The sequence below is a fragment of the Bacillus rossius genome (genome assembly GCF_032445375.1).
Source record: "Bacillus rossius redtenbacheri isolate Brsri chromosome 4 unlocalized genomic scaffold, Brsri_v3 Brsri_v3_scf4_1, whole genome shotgun sequence".
In the NCBI taxonomy this organism is placed as follows: Eukaryota; Metazoa; Arthropoda; class Insecta; order Phasmatodea; family Bacillidae; genus Bacillus; species Bacillus rossius.
This window is the reverse complement of record NW_026962010.1, coordinates 10,302,376-10,321,438: the sequence shown is the minus strand read 5'-3', so window position 1 is coordinate 10,321,438 and position 19,063 is coordinate 10,302,376. Positions and strand designations below refer to the sequence as shown.

At 41.0% G+C, this 19,063-nt stretch overlaps 1 protein-coding gene across 3 annotated transcripts in view; it reads left to right on the top strand.

The window, feature by feature from the left end:
* Positions 1-10,632, top strand: part of LOC134541566 (neurogenic locus protein delta) — a 505,174-nt gene extending 494,542 nt beyond the window's left edge. For all 3 annotated transcript variants that reach the window (XM_063385081.1, XM_063385078.1, XM_063385077.1), the window contains 3 exons: positions 5,507-5,807; positions 7,095-8,404; positions 9,045-10,632. In XM_063385081.1, the coding sequence (XP_063241151.1) occupies positions 5,507-5,807; positions 7,095-8,404; positions 9,045-9,183 (1,750 nt within the window). In that variant the 3' untranslated portion in view covers positions 9,184-10,632. The remainder of the gene's footprint in view (positions 1-5,506; positions 5,808-7,094; positions 8,405-9,044) is intronic.
* The last annotated feature ends 8,431 nt before the right edge of the window (positions 10,633-19,063 follow it).

Sequence of the window (19,063 nt, the reverse complement as noted above, 5' to 3'; positions counted from 1 at the left end):
CGAGGGAGCGCCCCTCCCCACTGCACTCGCGTCGACCTCACAGCGGTCCTGAAACACTCGAGGCCGCCGATCCATCGTACTCAGAGCCACGGAATCTTCGCGCATTCATTTAGTCGCAAGCTAGAATGCAAACCTCCACACTGTCGCACTGTGTTCGTGATTGGACCGCAGTTATCTGGACACGCCCCTCTACGACCGTGAGCCAATGATGCCCAGCTAGGAGAGAAGTAAGCGAATCAGGTAGTGCCAAATAACAAGGATAAAAATGTTCTCGCTAAGAAATCAACCAATGGGAAAGTAAACATGGGTCGAGCACCCCTATAACTTTGAATTCTATCCTGAGGCCAGAGGAATCCGCGAAATTTCCGGGACTCTAATCATACTCTGCCATCCGGGGCAGTAAGCGTGGGCGAGGCCAGAAACAGAAGTTTCTATAACTCCCCAAGTGCATAGTAATTCAGGTGCATACCACACACTGGTGAAGAATCATTTGAATCGACGGCGGGGGTGCGTGTCTTGTTGGATAGATTTTGGCACACGGGCCTGTGTGTGCGCTGGTAGGTTGTGTAATGCTATGAAAGTTACGTGTACCTCATTCGGCGGGGGAGTGCAAGCTCCCCACCAGTTAGATCGGCTAACTGGCGTGATGCAGTGTCGTGTTGGTGGGCATTAGAGGCTTGTCGGTGTGCTGTACACTCGAGGCAAGTGCCCCAGTCTGCTTTCGTCGTGTTCGCTGAGCGAACTAGCTGTCGGCGAGACGCACAGCTCAACCTAAACTTAATAGTGAAGTAGAGAGTTTCAAGTCAATTCTGCAATTAAGTAGGATGTTGTGTCACTTCTGATCTGTGGCATACTATGGCGGTAGAGAAAAAAAAAGGGGGGGGGGGGGATACATCAACTAAATTCTCTCCGAAAAAAAAAGGCTGAATTTTTTTTTTCTATCCCTTCCCCCACTTCCGAAGAAATGCAATCGCTCTTGCGTGTGATTTATGCCAACATTGTTTGGCACTTAGGATCTCTCGCGATTTAACGAAATCGTAAACGTTTAACGCGTGTGGGAATATGATACACGTATTTTAGTCCCAAGTGTTTGTGTTGCGTACGTAAATTAGTATTTGGTGCATTCGCATCTTTAATTCGTTATCGGCATACAGGGTGTCGTCGAGCAAATTGGACGTTTTTAGACTACTCTTGTCGTAATTTCCAGGAAAGCCTTTCAATATTTTATGGGAATTGAAATTTTTTGAGGGTGGTGGTTGCAAGAATGTTACTCGAGTCGCTCAGGCTAAGATTTACCATCCTGAGACGTGTGGCAACGGCGGCGGCGGCAGGAAAGGAATAATTATATAAAACAACTGGAAGGCTGTGTGAGAAAGCTCTCTTTTTTTTTATCACCCGCTCTTCCAACTTCTGTTCTCCTCTGTTCTTCTCTTTCTGGCTGCTTCTTCTCACCCTGGGACTGCAGATGAATGAGGTTCGCGTGGAAAGAGCCTGGCTTGTTACGTGATGATGGGAAATGGTTTTTCTACCTCTTCTTGTCTCTCTCGGGTAGCGCGGTTGCCAGCTTACTCGCTCTGTGATAATAAAATTACTTTTTTTCTCTCTCGCTCTTTCCCCTGCCTCGTTTTCGCGAGTGTTTTCGGCTGGCTGCGCCCGTTACACTTTAAAATGGATTTTCCCCCGCGCTGCGATGAAGGCGTCGTGTGAGGCAGACCGGAAGCCATCCCGTTATTTTTAAGTTAATTTAAACAAAGGACGGATTCATGAATATGAATTAATTCATTTTTCCAGCTTTGCATAATAAAAAACTGCAGCCCAAGTCGCTTATTCCCAGCGTATTTTTTTTTCTCTGGAGTTACGAAAATAACGGATAAATTTCATGGCCAAACTTTACACGTGCATTAATGTTGTTGGACTCGCATACGTTACTGCCTAGCCGAGACGGCTTGGTTGGTTTGCGCAAAACGTTCACACTGTTTTTAAACGCTGTTACACGTAGGCCAGTTTCGACATGGACGTAATTGTTTTCAGTTATGAAATTGTTGCAGAAAGGGGAGAAGGAAGTGTGCTTTCACACAGTGACGACCCTAGTCTTTGCTGAGCCCTGAGTGTTTTATGGAGACCCTCCCCTAAGAAAATTAGAAAAGTTACTTTTTCCATCCAAAATTTTAACCCAAACCGGAACTTAAATTTCGACAATAGTTTAACCAATTCATGTTATGATTTTTTTTTATTCTTTCCTGATGTATAATCCTCGGGGTCAGTTTTATAAATACATACAATCAAATTCCTGTGTCATTACGTAATTATACGTGACAATAAACACTTCACTAGATTTTTTTCTGATAAATAATCATTGATTAAAATTTGTTTTGACCAGCAATGTGGTTTACGTGCTAGTAAAAGAAAAAAATACTTTTGACATTAAATATTTTAGCAGGACACTATACAAACAAGTAAAATAAAAATTAAAAGCATCCGCATGGGGGCCTCGGTAAAAAAAAAAAAAAAAAGGTGGGATGGATTGAGCTACTATTTTGTCATGAAGTCAATTTTCATCGAACACTGTTGTTGTTTCTTGGAGTAAGCTAGGAACATTAAAGTAGAGATCGCAGGTTTTCGCGGCCATTGTCTGGAGTCTCATGGCTTATGGGTTGTAGCCTTCGACGCGGTTACGACCAAGACTAGGAACATTATTTTTTTTTCGGAACGTTTGCCTAGTACGGACAGTTTTGGTTGAGAAGCCTAAGATGTCCATCAAGTACTGTCCCTGCCCGAACACGCCCGAATATTCACCTTCGGCCAACCTCGGGATCTGTTTTATTTTTGCGCAGGAAAAAATGAATTCAAATATTAAAAGTGGTCGGTTATGTTAGCTACATTAAAACACTTTGAGACACTATGGACGGTTGGTTAGGTTAGTATAGCTACATTAAAATAAACAGAGAAATGTAGATATATATAAATAAACCCGAGTTTGGCCCGAAGGTGAATATTCGGGCGTGTTCGGGCAGGGACAGAACTTGATGTACATCATAGGCTTCCCGTTTTGGTTTGTTTGCTCGCACCTGCGCATCGCCGGCGTGGCAACACGGGCCGGAGCGGCGCACGCTCGTGACTCCGAGGCCCCGGGCCGACTTGGCAACGCCGCGAGGTTCCCACGGCGCGCCGGCGGGGCCTGCCCCCTGCCCCTCCCCGCCCCCGACTCTCTTCTTTGCCGCAACCCGCACCCCTTCCGCGCGGTGCCGGCCAGGCCCTGTCCCACTGTTGCCAGTCACTAGGCTCCATATCAGAATTCGCTAAAACTGATTTCAAGATGGCGGACATGTCGTACTAGGTGACGATATATGTACTTTGTCATAAGTGGTGGGGGGGAGTCAGTCTGCCAGCGGCTTCCTTGGAGGAAGGTTCGGTCGTCATTTTTAATTTTTTTTTTGCCCTCACCGTGTTCGAACCGAGGACTCCAAGCTCCATGCCGTTAATGTACATCCGGGATTTCTTCCTGGGAGGAGTACAGGAGGCCAGTGGCGGTCTGTAAAAAGGGGGGGGGGGGCGGAGGCACGTAAAAAAATATTTGTTGTAGATATTAAAATTATAATTAAATAACACATCGTGTACATCAACATAACATGTCTTATAACGATTCCTGGTGTTTTTTTTTTTTGAACTGACACATCTGTGGATTCATATATTAGTACACTGTATTTTTGATCACCTATATCTTGTGTTAAAATATGGAGCCAAACTTCTGTTATAATTTTAGTACTTTTGGTATGATGTAATTGAATTATTTTAGCGCCCTCATCACTGGAAAACACATTTTTACACAGTGAGCCATAATGATCTAATATGGTCTATGTTTTTTAAATCAATTTTTTGTTTGTTTGTTAGTTTTTGAATTTTTTCTAATATCACTCAATTTAGCATAAAACTATGTCACGCATATTTGACATCTTGTCTTAGATGAGTCTCCAAAGACTGGATTCAGCCGTCCCTTGAATTCAGGCACTGCTTCCCACATATCTCGTTATTTTTGAACGTTCTTCTTCTTTTTCTGAGGTAAATCTATTACTTAAGCCACCACAACACAAGTTTAAGCACTTTATAATTACCTAAAATGAATTATAAGTTAGCTAGCTAGAGGATATAAAACAATCAACTAAGTCGGATATCAGTCCTATTGTTCAGCACAAAACATAATACAAACATTACTCTTGTGTTGCCACTGATAAAAATAATTTGATTACGAGTTAACATTTCGAAAAACAAGGTGTTGTGGGACAGAAATATATTATATTTTTACTTAATATTATGTACGTTTTTTGTCAACTCGAAAAAAAAATTAAATTAAAAAAATTGAAAAATTTAAGTATATATCGATAAGACTTATCGACGATAACACTAATAGGTAGTGCGTGGTTCGATAGTCATTGTATTGTTACTCTAGAGTCAGTGTACGTTATAGTTAAATACTTACTTGAAAATACCATTTTTTTTTCAATTTGACAAAAAAAACTTATCCATTGTCAAAATCTGTTTTGATTTGTACTCCAAAAGTTGTCAATATGTTGCTAAATCAATTTTGTCGTCAAAAAATTTTTGTTGCTAAGACTTCAGCAAACGTGGGTAATAATTTCTAGCGACAAGGTAGCTAAATTGGCAACACTGCCTTGTCCGCCCGGCCTAGGTCGCGCACGCCGCCAAAATGGCCACGCTTCGTGGCTGGTCCAATCGGTGCGCGGTCGCCTTCGCAGCCAGTGAACTCTCTATTTAACTTAAATCGAATAGCCAGGAAGCTCTTGTGAACTATCTATTATTATTTTATCGAATAGCCAGGTAGCTCTATTAAACGATCTATTTAGATTTAATCGAATAGCCAGGTAGCTCTGTTGAACGATCTATATATATTTAATGGAATAGTCAGGTAGCTCTATTGAACGATCTATTTATATTTAATCTAATAGTCAGGTAGCTCTATTGAACGATCTATTTATATTTAATGGAATAGTCAGGTAGCTCTATTGAACGATCTATTTGTATTTAATCGAATAGCCAGGTGATCTATTTATATTTAATCGAATAGCGAGGTTGCTCTATTGAACGATCTTTTTATATTTAATCGAATAGCCAGGTAGCTCTATTAAACGATCTATTTAGATTTAATCGAATAGCCAGGTAGCTCTGTTGAACGATCTATATATATTTAATGGAATAGTCAGGTAGCTCTATTGAACGATCTATTTATATTTAATCTAATAGTCAGGTAGCTCTATTGAACGATCTATTTATATTTAATGGAATAGTCAGGTAGCTCTATTGAACGATCTATTTTTATTTAATCGAATAGCCAGGTAGCGTTTTGAACGACATATTTATATTTAGTCGAATACCAGGTAGCTGTACAGAACGATCTATTGATATGAAATGGAATGGCTGGGTAGTTGTGTTAGAGCTTGAAGTGCGCGAGTGGTTGGTTGACGGCGCGGGGTGTCTGCCGACTGCGCAGGTGCCACAGCGGCTGGAAGGGCCGGCTGTGCGACGAGTGCGAGCGCTACCCGGGCTGCCTGCACGGCACCTGCCAGAACCAGTGGGAGTGCCTGTGCGACGAGGGCTGGGGCGGCCTCTTCTGCAACCAGGACCTCAACTACTGCACCAACCACAAGCCCTGTCGCAACGGCGGCACGTGCTTCAACACGGGCCAGGGCTCCTACACGTGCTCCTGCTCCGCCGGCTTCACGGGCAGCGACTGCGAGCGCGAGGTGGACGACTGCGCGCGCCACCCCTGCCTCAACGGCGGCGTCTGCAAGGTGAGCCGTCTCACACTCCCGCTCCCTTCTGCCTGCCGGGTCGTCCCCCTCAGTCTGCTTCTGCATGCACCCCTTCCAGCGATAACACGTGCTTGTCAAAACCTACCGTGCAAAACTCGCCTCCCCCCCCCCCCCCCCCACCTTTTATTTTTGACGTGACAACGTCTAATAAATCGATGAACGAAAAAGTGTCCCGTTACGCTCATTGTTCCGTTACGCTGTGTCCCGTTACGCTCATTGTACGCTTGCGCCGGATCTATCTCTCTTCCACTCGACTGTTTATAAAGTGAAATGAAAAGTTAATGTGGTTTTCATTGCTTATTACAACAACAATTTTCGGCAATAAAGGTTAATTATTCTTGCATTTTAAAAATCTGATTGCTGGTATAATTTCAAGTATTTATTATTTTATTATTAAAATAAAAATGATTCAATTTTATTCATAAAAGTATGCAATCATTTCATCAATGTTTTGTTATGACGTCACGTTAAACTATCGTCCGTAAACCGACTTTACAGACAACCAATTTTTTTTAGAATCCTTTTTTACACCACTTCATGCCGCTACTGTTAAAACTAGTTTCACGCACAAAAAAAACTTAGTACACATCCCACACCTCCAGGTTCGCTGACCATCACTTATCTCACGTATTTTGATTGAGAAATATTGGAAATTTAAATGTCCTGTATTATTTGATCAAAAAAAGCCTATAGTATTTTCATTTTTTTATTTATAAGGAGTAATAGCTGAAAGAAGCCATCTTGTTTTGTACTGTTATTTCTCTTCAGCTTTTCTATATGATTAAAAATTTAGTTTTTCTGCCCTTTTGAGCGTGGCATATAATTGTATAGAAAGCCTTGTTATTTATAATGACGGAGTGCTACAAATAGTTTCGCCTTTTAAATAATAATTGGTGTTTAGTATTGAAGGTTTTTTTTGTCAGAATGACTACAATTGTTATATTACTGTCAATAGATACTAATTTATAGTCTTAAAAAACCAACAGTGAATTAAAAACTATATACCTATACTAAATGTATTATATATCATATTTTAAAAACGTTAAATGTTTACAAGCCGTGTAGTATCTCAATATGGCAACAGTGGTCCCCATTTATTCTGTACTGCAGTAAAAGCATGAGACAGTCTGTACAGTGGATTGAGTGGTCTGATCCTCGCATCCCACCATTCAGATATTTGCAGAACCTGAACTCCTTATCCCCATGTAGAACGCCCTTGCTACCGGAGAGCTAGTGTGTGCTGACCGGCCGCCCGCGTGTCCGCAGGAGAGCGGCGCCGGCAGCTACCGCTGCGACTGCCCCAAGGGCTGGCACGGCCCGCACTGCGAGACCTCCACGCGCACCTGCGACGACCTGCCGTGCCGCAACTCGGCCACGTGCCAGGACGTGCCCGCCGGCTACGTGTGCCAGTGCCCGCCCGGCTACACGGGCGCCGACTGCGAGCACGAGGTGGACGACTGCGCGCCGCTGCCCTGCCGCAACAACGCCACCTGCGTGGACCGCGCGGACGGCTTCGAGTGCGTGTGCCCGCGCGGCTTCTCCGGCCCCACGTGCGAGAACAACGACGACGACTGCCACGGCAACCCCTGCCTGAACGGCGGCACGTGCGTCGACCTGGTGGCCGACTTCCGCTGCCAGTGCGTGCCCGGGTACGTGGGCGCGCTGTGCGGCGGCTTCGTCGACTACTGCCGGACCAAGCCGTGCGCCAACGGCGGCGCGTGCACCAACCTGGTGAACGACTACCGCTGCGCCTGCCGGCCCGGGTTCACGGGCAAGGACTGCAGCACGGACGTGGACGAGTGCAGCTCTGCGCCGTGCAGGAACGGCGGCACTTGCGTGAACCGCGTGAACGGCTACGCGTGCCGCTGCGCCCCAGGGCTGGGCGGGCCCCGCTGCGACGGCGAGGCCTCGACGACCAGCTCGACCACCCAGGCGGGCTGGCCCGCGGGCGACATCTCGCGCCACGTGTCGGAGCAGGCCGCGCGCGACGCCGGCCTGTCGACGGAGCACGTGGTGGTGATCGCGACGCTGTCCACGGCCGTGCCGCTGGTGGTGCTCGTGGCGGCCGTGGCCGTGGCGTGCGCCAAGAGGCGCCGGCGCCGCGAGAAGCGACGCGCCGACGACGAGGCGCGCATGCAGAACGAGCAGAACGCGGTGCAGGGCGGCGTGGCGAAGCGCGCGGCGGCGGGCGACGCGCACATGATCAAGAACACGTGGGGGAAGTGCGTGAACAACGCGCCGGCCGGCGGCGGCGGCGGCGGCGACGACGGCGGCGGGGGAGGGGGCGGCGGGGACGGGGAACTGTGCTACCCGAAGCTGCAGGCCCAGGCCGCGACGGACAGTGGCTCCTCGGCGGGGCCGGTGTACTCGCTCCAGAGGACGTGGTCGCATAAACAGTTGAACACGGACGCCGCGGTGCACCGGCCGTCCAACAGGGCGTCGGCGCTGCTGGGCGCGTCGGCCAAGCTGGAGAAGGACTACGACAACCTGTGTCCCGGGTTGCGCGTCTCCAGCACGCCCTCCTCCGACAAGAGGATATCCGTGCTGTCGGTCGACTCGTCGCTGTGTAACACGAGGTGAGTGTCTCCTCGCACCCAGCTGCATGCGATACTGTGGGTACTTGCACCCGACACGGGTAGTAGTTAGCACAAGAACCATTGATGAAGCTTCTGCTGTTTATAGGACGGCACCAAAGTCTTAAGTTTGTGCTTTCCTAATAGTGCAAGTGCTGTGCTAAAAAAAATATTATTATTATAGATTTGTTGTGGATTACTTTAAAAACTAGTGAAATTATAATAAGTGTATGGTTGCGATGATTTTTCTGTGACTATGCATTGCTATTACCGTTTTCTTTCTGGGTTATTTACTTACAGTTTGCTTGTAAATGTAGTTATCTTGAGAATACCCTGTCAACCTGTCAACATAAGTTTGTAAATTCTAGCATTAGCAGGAAATTTGTACGTATTTCTTCCTAGTACATTTACCACAGTTCATGCAAAAACTGATTTTATAGTTTGGCTATTTTTTTTATTAACTTTTCTTTGTTTGGTAGACAGGGAAACTCATGTTTTGGCATCTTATCGTATGAAATCCAACTTGAAGTGATCTGCAGTAGCTTCTAGTGATAGATATCGTGATGAGCAAGTTCATGCGTGGTTATGTTGTATTAAAGTATGAGGCATGTGTGTAACGTTTGGATCGTTGTGTGTGTTGCAGTGATTCATCGTTACTGAAGCGACCCCAAGACAAAGACATTTCTAGTGCGTCGCCAGCGACGGCGGGTCAAGCTAGCAGCGTTTATGTGATAGACGAACATTTCCACCACCCAGAAGGACTTCTCGCAACAGAAGTTTAGCCTTCGATTTGGAAGGAAAAAAAAGACAGTTATTTTGTGATTGACCATTGAAATTTTTTTTCACGCGCGAGTGAGTGACACACAACGTATTAATGGTTGTTGCAAGCCCTTCCATCCCCCTATCTTTGTCGACATTCTTAAATGAAGTCGACCTGTCCTTTATTTTTTTTCTCTTGGTGTGTGAGAGTTGTTTGACGCCGTGTGACTGGCTGCGAAGTGGTGTCTGCTCGATTACAGATCTCCCTAGCCTCCTTCGTTGACTGACCCGCCTCGCGAGTTTGGCGGACATTACCTTACGAGGGGGAGAACGAGAAAACTATTTACGTAATGTCTACTTGTATAGTTATTTATTTATTTTTCTAAATGATAACACCATCACATGTTTCAGTGGAAAATGTGGTTCTCCATACTTGCATAACAAGACTCTAATCCGTCAAACCAGTGTTCAAACAAATTTGTAAGCTTTGTTGTTGACCTTATTTGCTACCTAATTGTAATAGGCATTGTAGTTTCACTGTATCTCTAAGAGAAATTTCTTGGAACTTAAAATAGGTACCTAGTTCATATTTACCGGTAATTTTATCAATAGCAGACTCCTAAAACAAAAAAAAAAAAATCTAAAAGAAAATGTTTTATATAACCTCTCTGATAATATTTGAACTAAAAAAAATTATTATGTAGAGGAATTTTGTAATCTTTTGAAGATTTTGAAGGATTTAACATTTCCAGTGATTGAATCTAAAATTTGTTATAATGTGTGTGTTTGTTGTATGCATATATTATTTTGCTTGAGATCTTTTTTTCAGATGAAACTAAGTCAAATTTAATATAACTGTTGATAATCGTTCGTGTATAAATTTTTATTGCAACATTCTTGGGTATTGAAAAGTTTTTCATATTGACTGAATAATGGTGACAATTGTTTATGCTGATAGGTAATTTTGCATATGTTGTAATTTACTTATGTGTGTGAGTGTATGTATGCTTGTGTGGGAAGAAAATTTTTATAGGGAGAAACCACATTTATTAAAGTATTAGCTTTGATGTGGGTGGTGATAATCATGATAAAAAGAAATGACCATGTTTGTTTCTTTTTTTGAACAAAGATTTCATGTTCCTGTCGTATTATGAAAGCTAAGTCATTTTTGCAAATTTTTGTTTTGGGTTTAGAAAGTGGTATAGTTTTTGAATGGCCACTTTTTACTCTCAGAATTATGTGTCACTTGTTGTAATTTGTACTTACTGTTTTTGAACAAGTTGAAGTAATAATTGTATAAAGTTAAACTGAAGAAAATGTAAATTATGATAGGTATGTCAGCCAATCCTGTTTTGTAACATAGTGTATATTTATAGTGAGATCTTGTAATATTGTGTAAATATTTGAAAAAAAATATGTCAATATAATTGTTCACTTTTTCCTTAATAAATTGTCATTATTTGGCTATTTTTTCAAATACTTAGTGTGCCTTGAGAACTTGAAAATACCTGAAAACCAACACAGATTATCTAAGAGCATATAGTATGTAGTGAATTTGGTTAGTTTCATAATTGTTAAAATTTTGGTCCCGTTTACTAGGTGGAATATTATATAATTAACAGACGGCTGTTATAGGGAATGCTTTAATTAGTGTGAGTATAATTCCTTAATATTTATTTTCTACTCTAGAATATTGTGAAAAATACATCTATTGGTTCCTGAATATTTACCATATGCTCTTAAATTGATTTGTCCTACTCCAATCCCATAATCTGGTAAGGATTATTTCATATAAGATCTGAAACAACAATGTGACAGTAAAAAAAAAATAATATTTTGGTCATTTATCATACCAGTTGAGCATTATAAGAAAAAAGACTTTCTTCCTGCCTTTTGCATGATAAAATGTATTTTAATCCAAGTGATATAAACTATACCAGTACATTTTTGCTAAAGGCTCTTTAAATTATAGCTGTGCATTTTATATTTCGTTTAAATTATCTTTTTATTCCAAGCTATTTATTGCTTTAAAAGGACCTGTGGATAAACACTTGAACCTTAAGCTTTTTGAAGGATGTGACTTGATTCTTTTGGTCACTAAAAGCAACAGCACAAATACATATTTAAAAGTGACATAATTTCTCTTTGCTGTAAGCAACCTACCCAAAGAAGCAACGTGCTTGGAAAAAGTTGTCATGGCTCGTTACTTTATGTGCTATATAAAAAACTACAGTCATTTAGAATATAAGAAGTTTGTTCTACAAACAAAAATTTCAGGGCATATTGAAAGTACTACAAGTTGTGGCCTTAAATAATTATATCACAAAAAATGTCTAGGCAACTCTTAATAAATTACGTTAAACATGTGAGTGACAGAAATATGAAAAAAAAATATATTTATGGAGGTCAAAATGAAGGTATATATATAATATATATAATAAATATTATATATATTATATATATTATATATACACTATTCAAATTAATGTTCATATTATCTGTGATGGCATTTGTCTTAACATTTTTTAATTGTACGTTGCTTTCAAACAGAGGTTAGAACAAACAACCAACATGCTGTATTTTGTCAAGGAGAAAAAAAATATTGCATGCTGTCATCGGAGTGGTGTGGGCTTCTCTGTTTATTCCAGTCTGAACAAGCTTTTGAATATTGACAGACCAGGAATCTTAACTTAGGACCCTGTGAGAGGTGACAAAGCTCATTGGATGGTCTACATCTTCATACCTATTTGAGACTCACTCTCACAAGCCATTCATTAATTTTATTCGAGGTATTCCCCCGTATGTTTATTACTAGACATGTACCCGTTGGTTTTTCCCAGCCAAGAAGTCACATATAAATTTAAAAAACTATTGAAAGAAACAAAGCAATTTCTTTAAGTGTTTAATATCCAAACCACAAAGAGAAACCAGTAAACCTGTATATCCTAGCAAAGCAAATTCAATGTTAGTTTGTATGCGTAAATTCGCATAATTCTGTCACTGACGTAAACTTAGGAAAATGTCACTGAGGTTTAAAAACTAACAGCCATGTCTATTGGTTCTTTGGTGTACTACGCCGTGATTATTTCACTGAGGTAAACGTCTTTGGCACCTTTTAAAAATTGACTAGTGAAGCTCTATCTTTTGACCTCTCTACGAAATGTTCTAAGCTGAGAAGACTCCTAAAAATATAAATATTCTTTTTTTTTTTTTTTTCGTGAGTGGAATTTGATGAAATAAAGTCTATATGCTGTCCCAAGTTATGCTCAAGTTACCCGTGAAAACCATATGAAAATACATATTGTTATTTTGGAGATTAGCGAGTTCAAACATACAGTTTTTTAAAAATATTTTTATTGAATTCGTTTTCACTCCCTACATCAACCGCAATCAGTTTTTGGCAAATACTTTCAATATACAGACACCACGATTCTACAGCTTTCCTAAAGTAATATAAGATGATGGCTCACGTTCATTTTGTGTTTTGTCTCAAATATTTTCACCAGGAATTTACCAAATATTAAAAACGGTACACAGTCGCACGAGTGTTCTTTATAATAATTACTTATGTGACTTTTTTTAAATCTCGAAAATAAAGTTTACGTAACACCCGGTGAGAAAAGGTTTGAGACAACAAATGCAAAAGAGCTACAGTGATAAATGCACACACAGGAAAATATCCTAATAATGTTACGACATATGTGGGGAGAACTGGGTTTTTAAGGGATTTCCCAATTAATTTTAACTACAGTTTTATTAATTACTAATATTTACATTAATAGTTAGTAATTGTACTTAAAAATGTCCTATCCCAAATCACTAGAACTTAAAAATGTTAATTCCCAAATCACTCAATGTCAAGTTCTGCAGTTCGCACTCCTCACTGGAGCTAGGCTCAAAAGTGGTTCGTCCCTTACCTCGCGCCTGTCCACACACACACACACACAAACACACTCAGTATCGCGCCACTCAGTCGCCGCACTCAGTCGAACATCGCGTCTCTCTCACCCTCTTCGCCAATGTCGCACTTCCCTTCGCGGAACTCTTGAAACTCTCGGAACTCCGGATCTGTCGCAGGACTCATTCGGAACTTCACTCGGAACTCCCGCGAAGGCCAGCGTCGCCCTTTTATACTAGTGGGTAGTCTTTCCAGAACCGACGAGAGCGTACATGACGAGTCGCGTCATCCCGGGCCGACCCGACGCCCGAAAAGTCAAGAAAGGCGGCGATCATTCACGCTACTCCACGCGGCGGCCCGCGGAATTCCCAAGGCCGCTCAGCGATAGATAACAGCGCCTAGGATGGATGATGCGCGGGCAGCCGGGGGGGGGGGGGGGGAGGAGGGCAGCGACGACCCTTGTAATCCGCCCAGGCATCCCTTCCGGCATATTCCCTCAATCGGTCCAAACGTACCACTTTCATCCGTCCCCTCTTTCTTCTCTGGATGAGGTAGACCACATCATTTAGCCACTTCAAGACTTCGCACGGATTTTCCCAAATTCTTTGAAGCGTAGGGCACCTTCCTTTCCTTCGTTGCGAGTTGTGGAGCCACGCCTAATCGCTCTCCTGGAATACGGTTGAGTTATCCTTCGGTCGTACCTCGTCTTCGTTCGATTCGTCGCTAATCGAAGATTTTTGCGGGCTTCTTCATGTATTAGCGCCATTACGCCTCCAGAAGCTTCACATAATCAGTGGTGCTGGTCGGCTCTCGGCGAGGTCGGCCATACTTGTCACAGGGCATGCCACGCGCCGGTGGAGCGAAAATGTAAAGCACGGACACAAGTAAAGTGATAAAAAAAAGTGGTCTGTAAAGTCGGTTTACGGACGATAGTTTAACGTGACAACGTCATAACAAAACATTGATGAAATGATTGCATACTTTTATGAATAAAATTGAATAATTTTTATTGAATTATCACTATTTTGTATGGATACAAAGAAGGAGTGAAATGAAATCTACAATTTAATTGATAAATTTTCTTTTATTTGCACTCATTAATTCATATATGTTTATTACTTTAACGAAGATATTATTTTAACTATACCTTTTATACATGTTTGCTATTTAACTTCTTCCAATCTGTGTTATTCTGTTAAGGATAGGACGATGATAGGAAAAGTAGGAAACGAATGGGAGTGTTTCAAGTTTAATGTGCCTCGAAAAAGTCAAATCGATGGTTGTTCCAAACGAATGGAAGAGAAATAGATGCGGCGCAAGCGTACAATGAGCGTAACGGGACAAAGCGTAACGGGACAATGAGTAATTCTTTTTCGTGCGTGCAGCCGGCGTTCATCGATTTATTAGACGTCACGTCAAAAAAATACCGCGCGAGATAAACGACATCACGAACGAGACAGAGGAACCGGGAGTAAAAGCCCAGCAAGGAAAGCAATGGCATTGTCCCAATACGAACATCCAGAGCAAACGGACTGACAAGAGTATTTAGAAATTGACAAATCAGTTATCAAAAAAATGCATAGTTCACAAAGACGTGATGGTATGGAAAATTGTCCTTCTAACAGTCACGGAGATAAACGAAACAACACAATTATTTCCCCAAGAATGCCAGACTGGTTAAAATATACCTCAGTTAAAGTTTTTTTTTGTTTGCGTAAATTTTTTTTTTTTAATTTTTTTTTATAATTACAGTCCTAACCATAGTTACGATAAATATTTGTGCATACTCAGTCTCTGTACGAATATCAGCTCTAGAAACATTTCTTAGAACCTAGGCAGTCGATATTGCATTCTTACAAGAAGTTGTGACACATGATTTTTGTGGCTTTCAAACTTTCAATGTGTACACCATTTTTGACGATCGAGGACGGAGAACAGCGATAATAACTCTCCTGTCTTTAATTGTCTCCTCGAACCAACACCCTACAACCCTATTACAGTAGATACTATATTTTTTGTTCTAACTGGAACATTCATGTAGGCTACATACCTGCACTGTATTTTAATTACGTATTTATTATCCATGTGAGTTTTCTAAGAATATTCGTGGAAAAAAATGCAGACCCAAACTGGAGCGACTTGGCGCAGAGTTAAAGACACTGTACATGCTTACATAAAAATACTTTAAATTATTTAGTAGCCTATGTCATTTTAACGACAAAATACTTCTGAAACTAAGAGCATGGAGGGATTTATTTTACGGAATAGGCATTTGAAAAGTCCCAAAACCACATAAACAACTGTGTCACTAGAGCGAGTTCTGATGAAACTAATTTTGTTAGTTTTAAAATTTTGGAAGTTACATTTTTTTTTAAATTTCCGGGCGAAGAAATGTTTAAAAATTCATTTCAATAAAGCAGTGGTGACAAAATTATCAACGGAAGTTCCGCTTGTTTAGAATATTGTTTTAACTAAACATTCATAATTATTAATCGCGATTAATGTCCAATTTCTAATGCGTAAACATCTTAGTTATCGGAATACGCCATTCACTAGGAGTAATTTCGTGAAAATGGAACGAGAAGTCGATGAACGGAAATTTGTTCACTAGATGGCGGACCCACGTGTAGCAACATAAGCCCGAATATAGTCATCAGGGTTCATACCAAACGTATTGGTGTGCCCAATGAAACTTAATGGTAGTGAAACTACCCTTGAATATATTTGGTAAAAAATATAGTAGTAAAATACATATAAAAACTGGCATTACATTGATACAATATATATTCTCGTTGTAAGCTCCCAATATACTTAGCACAGCGGTAGGAGCGCTTGAAGACCTCAAGAGGCGTGGTGGAATTATCGTCATAGAATAGATTTTTTATTTTTTTTAATCTAAATATATATATATATATAAAATGCTTTGTTAGTACGTAAATACACAGTTTTCTTAATCACCACCAACTTCCCGTTGGGGTGGTAAATACCCCTTGGTCTCCAGGTGGTAGTGGCGAAAATGTTAAAACATATATTTCTGTCCTTTTATAACGCACGAGGACTTCTAAAAAGATCTCAAAATTTCTTGAATGGTCTAGAAAGTTCCAAAATGTGTAAAACGGTTATAATTGATCTGGAATGATCTAGAAATATCTGTAACGATCTAGAAAATTCTAGACTGAGTGCAAACTATTATAATTGATATAGAATGTTTGAGAAAGTTCTACAAATTTCTGGTTTCATCTAGAAAGTTCCAAAATGTCCAAAACTGTTAGTATCGAGTTAGAATGTTCGAGAACGTTCTAGAAATTTCCCGAATGATCTGGAAAGTTCCAAAATGAGTGCAATTTATTATGATCGAGAACGTTCTAGAAAATTCTAAAATGAGTGCAATTTATTATTTGTATCTTAACCCGAGCAACTTTGGGTTGTGCTGCTAGTAACATTATAAATCAATTCCTATTTATAGTTACGCTCATCACTGACTCATTGACTCTGTAACGCCAAATATGTATGTATACCTTGGAGACAAGCGTATCATGAAGCACACATATTATCTTACTCCATAGATGTGTTTCTAAAATAGAAAATGGAAGTATGTTTAATAGAGTAACTTTTGAATTACAGATACACAAATGTGACACGCCTTGGTTATATTCATCATTTTTCAATGGGCAATTTATGCTTATAACTAAAAAAAAACCTATATCTCAGAAAGTTTAGCTCTAAACGAAAAACTTTGAAAATATTTCCCGTTTAGGAAACCTATTTTTACGTCACTGGGAATCTTTTGATATTTTGAATTTTGTACTTATACCCTTTCGAAAAACATTTTTATTCTTAAAATGTGCTTATATCTTTGAAATTTATAATTTTATATGAAATCCTTGGAAGATTTGCATTTTTGTAGTTACGCCCTTTTGAATTTTGATATTATGTTCTTTATTTGTGGTCAATTAATTTCTTGCTGCACAGATGCAGTTTATGTGTATAATATTTATTTATCATTTCATATATATATATATATATATATATATATCACAAATAATTATCATTTGCACAATATTGACAGAAATCGAACTATTAGTCAAAATTTCGTATATACGAAACTGAAGTGTTTGTTGTATTCATAATTTTTTCAACGGCGCATTAGTAGCCTTACAACCTCCTAGAATCACATAATAATGTTGAACCAACTCAGTGAGGTTAAGGTTTGTTTGTTGGAAGTATTCACAGACTGGTTTCAGCGTACATCGAGCCCGGCGTCTGGGAGAGGGGGGTTGGGGAGGGGCGGCACTCCTGCGCACGGCTGTACCACGGAGGAAACGTGTGAAAAGAAGCTGCCCGGTGATTAGTCTCGCCTGGCGGCGCTCGCCGCACAGCGTGCGACGATGCTGCGCCCTGGAACCAAGCACCTGAATTAATTATCTGTTAAATGGCGATCGACCACGGAGAAAGAAGGGGGGAAATATATATATATATTTTTTTTTACGAATGGAAATATTTATGACGTCACGCTTCTCTTGCGCTAAAATTTCCCACCGAGCCTAAGTGCTAGGCCAAGCCGAGTGGCGAGGTCATAAGGTGCAGCAAACCAAAACAGAAAAGTTGGTACACGTTTAAGGCTCCATTTAGTTCACTGGTCATGTTGGATAATGTTGTTGTAGCTAATTTCAGATCTTAATGAAGAATTGCTTGGAAAATGGGAGTTTACCCCGCTGCGAAAACACAGACAATGAAGGATGGCGCATAGGCTCTCGCGGCCATTGTCTGAAGTCGTTTGGCTTCTGGGCTGTAGCCGCGACGGTGGCGAAAGGTTTCACCGACATTGAAGTCGTGAGCTGTTACCCTGAAGAGAGCGGTTGCTAGGTTGGCCGAAACGTCGATGAAATCTTCCCTTTCGACGCGGCTAGAACTCGGAAGGAGGTAAATTAACTCTCACTGGAGCTACTGTACCCAACTGGAGCATTGTCGACTCGTAGTCTCGTAGCCATGTAGCTTCGTAGCCAAGTAGCCTTGTACCCATGCAGTCTCGTAGCCACGTAGTCACGTAGTCTTGTAGCCAGTTGGAGCCTTGTAGCCTCGTAGCCTTTTAGTTTTGTAGCGAAATGTCGTCGGAGCAGTCGTATCCTGTAATAGATCGTATCCTACTGACTTGAATGTGCGTGTAAATTTATGTTCTTTTCGTTAAATGCGCATAGTCAATTCTGTAGTATCGTAGCGTAGCTACGTCCCTGAACATGACATTAAATAATTCAGAGATTGGGCTGGGAATTAAAAAAAAAATGTATCGTCTCAAATAATAAACTTTAATTGTTTCATACAACATTTGATGAAAGAAAAGTTAAAAACATGAATTTAAGAATTTAAGTAGGTAATCATAATTTTACCATCCATACTATAATAAAACTGTAGAACCGTCGTGTCTGTACATTGGAAATATTTGCCAAAAACTGATTGCGGGTGATGTAGGGCGTGTAAAAGAATACAATAAGAATATATTTGAAAACTTCGCCTGTCTGTTTGTCTCTTTGTTTGTTTGAATATGATAATCTTCAAAACTACGTCAGGAGTTTTAATGGGATTCTACAGGTAACTTAAGCCTATACTTAAGCAACATCTTTGAATATATATACTGTATAGAAGTCGCCAGCCCAGGTTAAAATTTCTAATACGGTTTTGAGGTAGATGGTTAATTCACCGCCGCAATCGCCACCATCTCTAGGACATCGACTTGTGGTGGTCCCTAGCAGACAAATGTCGAACTCTTCAAACACCCCTTCCCCCTCCCGTTGAACGAACTTGAGCTGCAGTGAATGCGGGGAATGACAGCGGGCGACAGGGCTGTGCTCTAATGTGTAAATAACAACTAAGACGATACAGGGCGTTACGGCAGCGCACTGCAGCGGTGAAGTTCCCAAGCTGCTCATCATACGCTTCTGAAAAACGTAGAGTAAATCCTATCCACTCGCGACTTCTATACAGTATATATATTCAAAGGCAACATA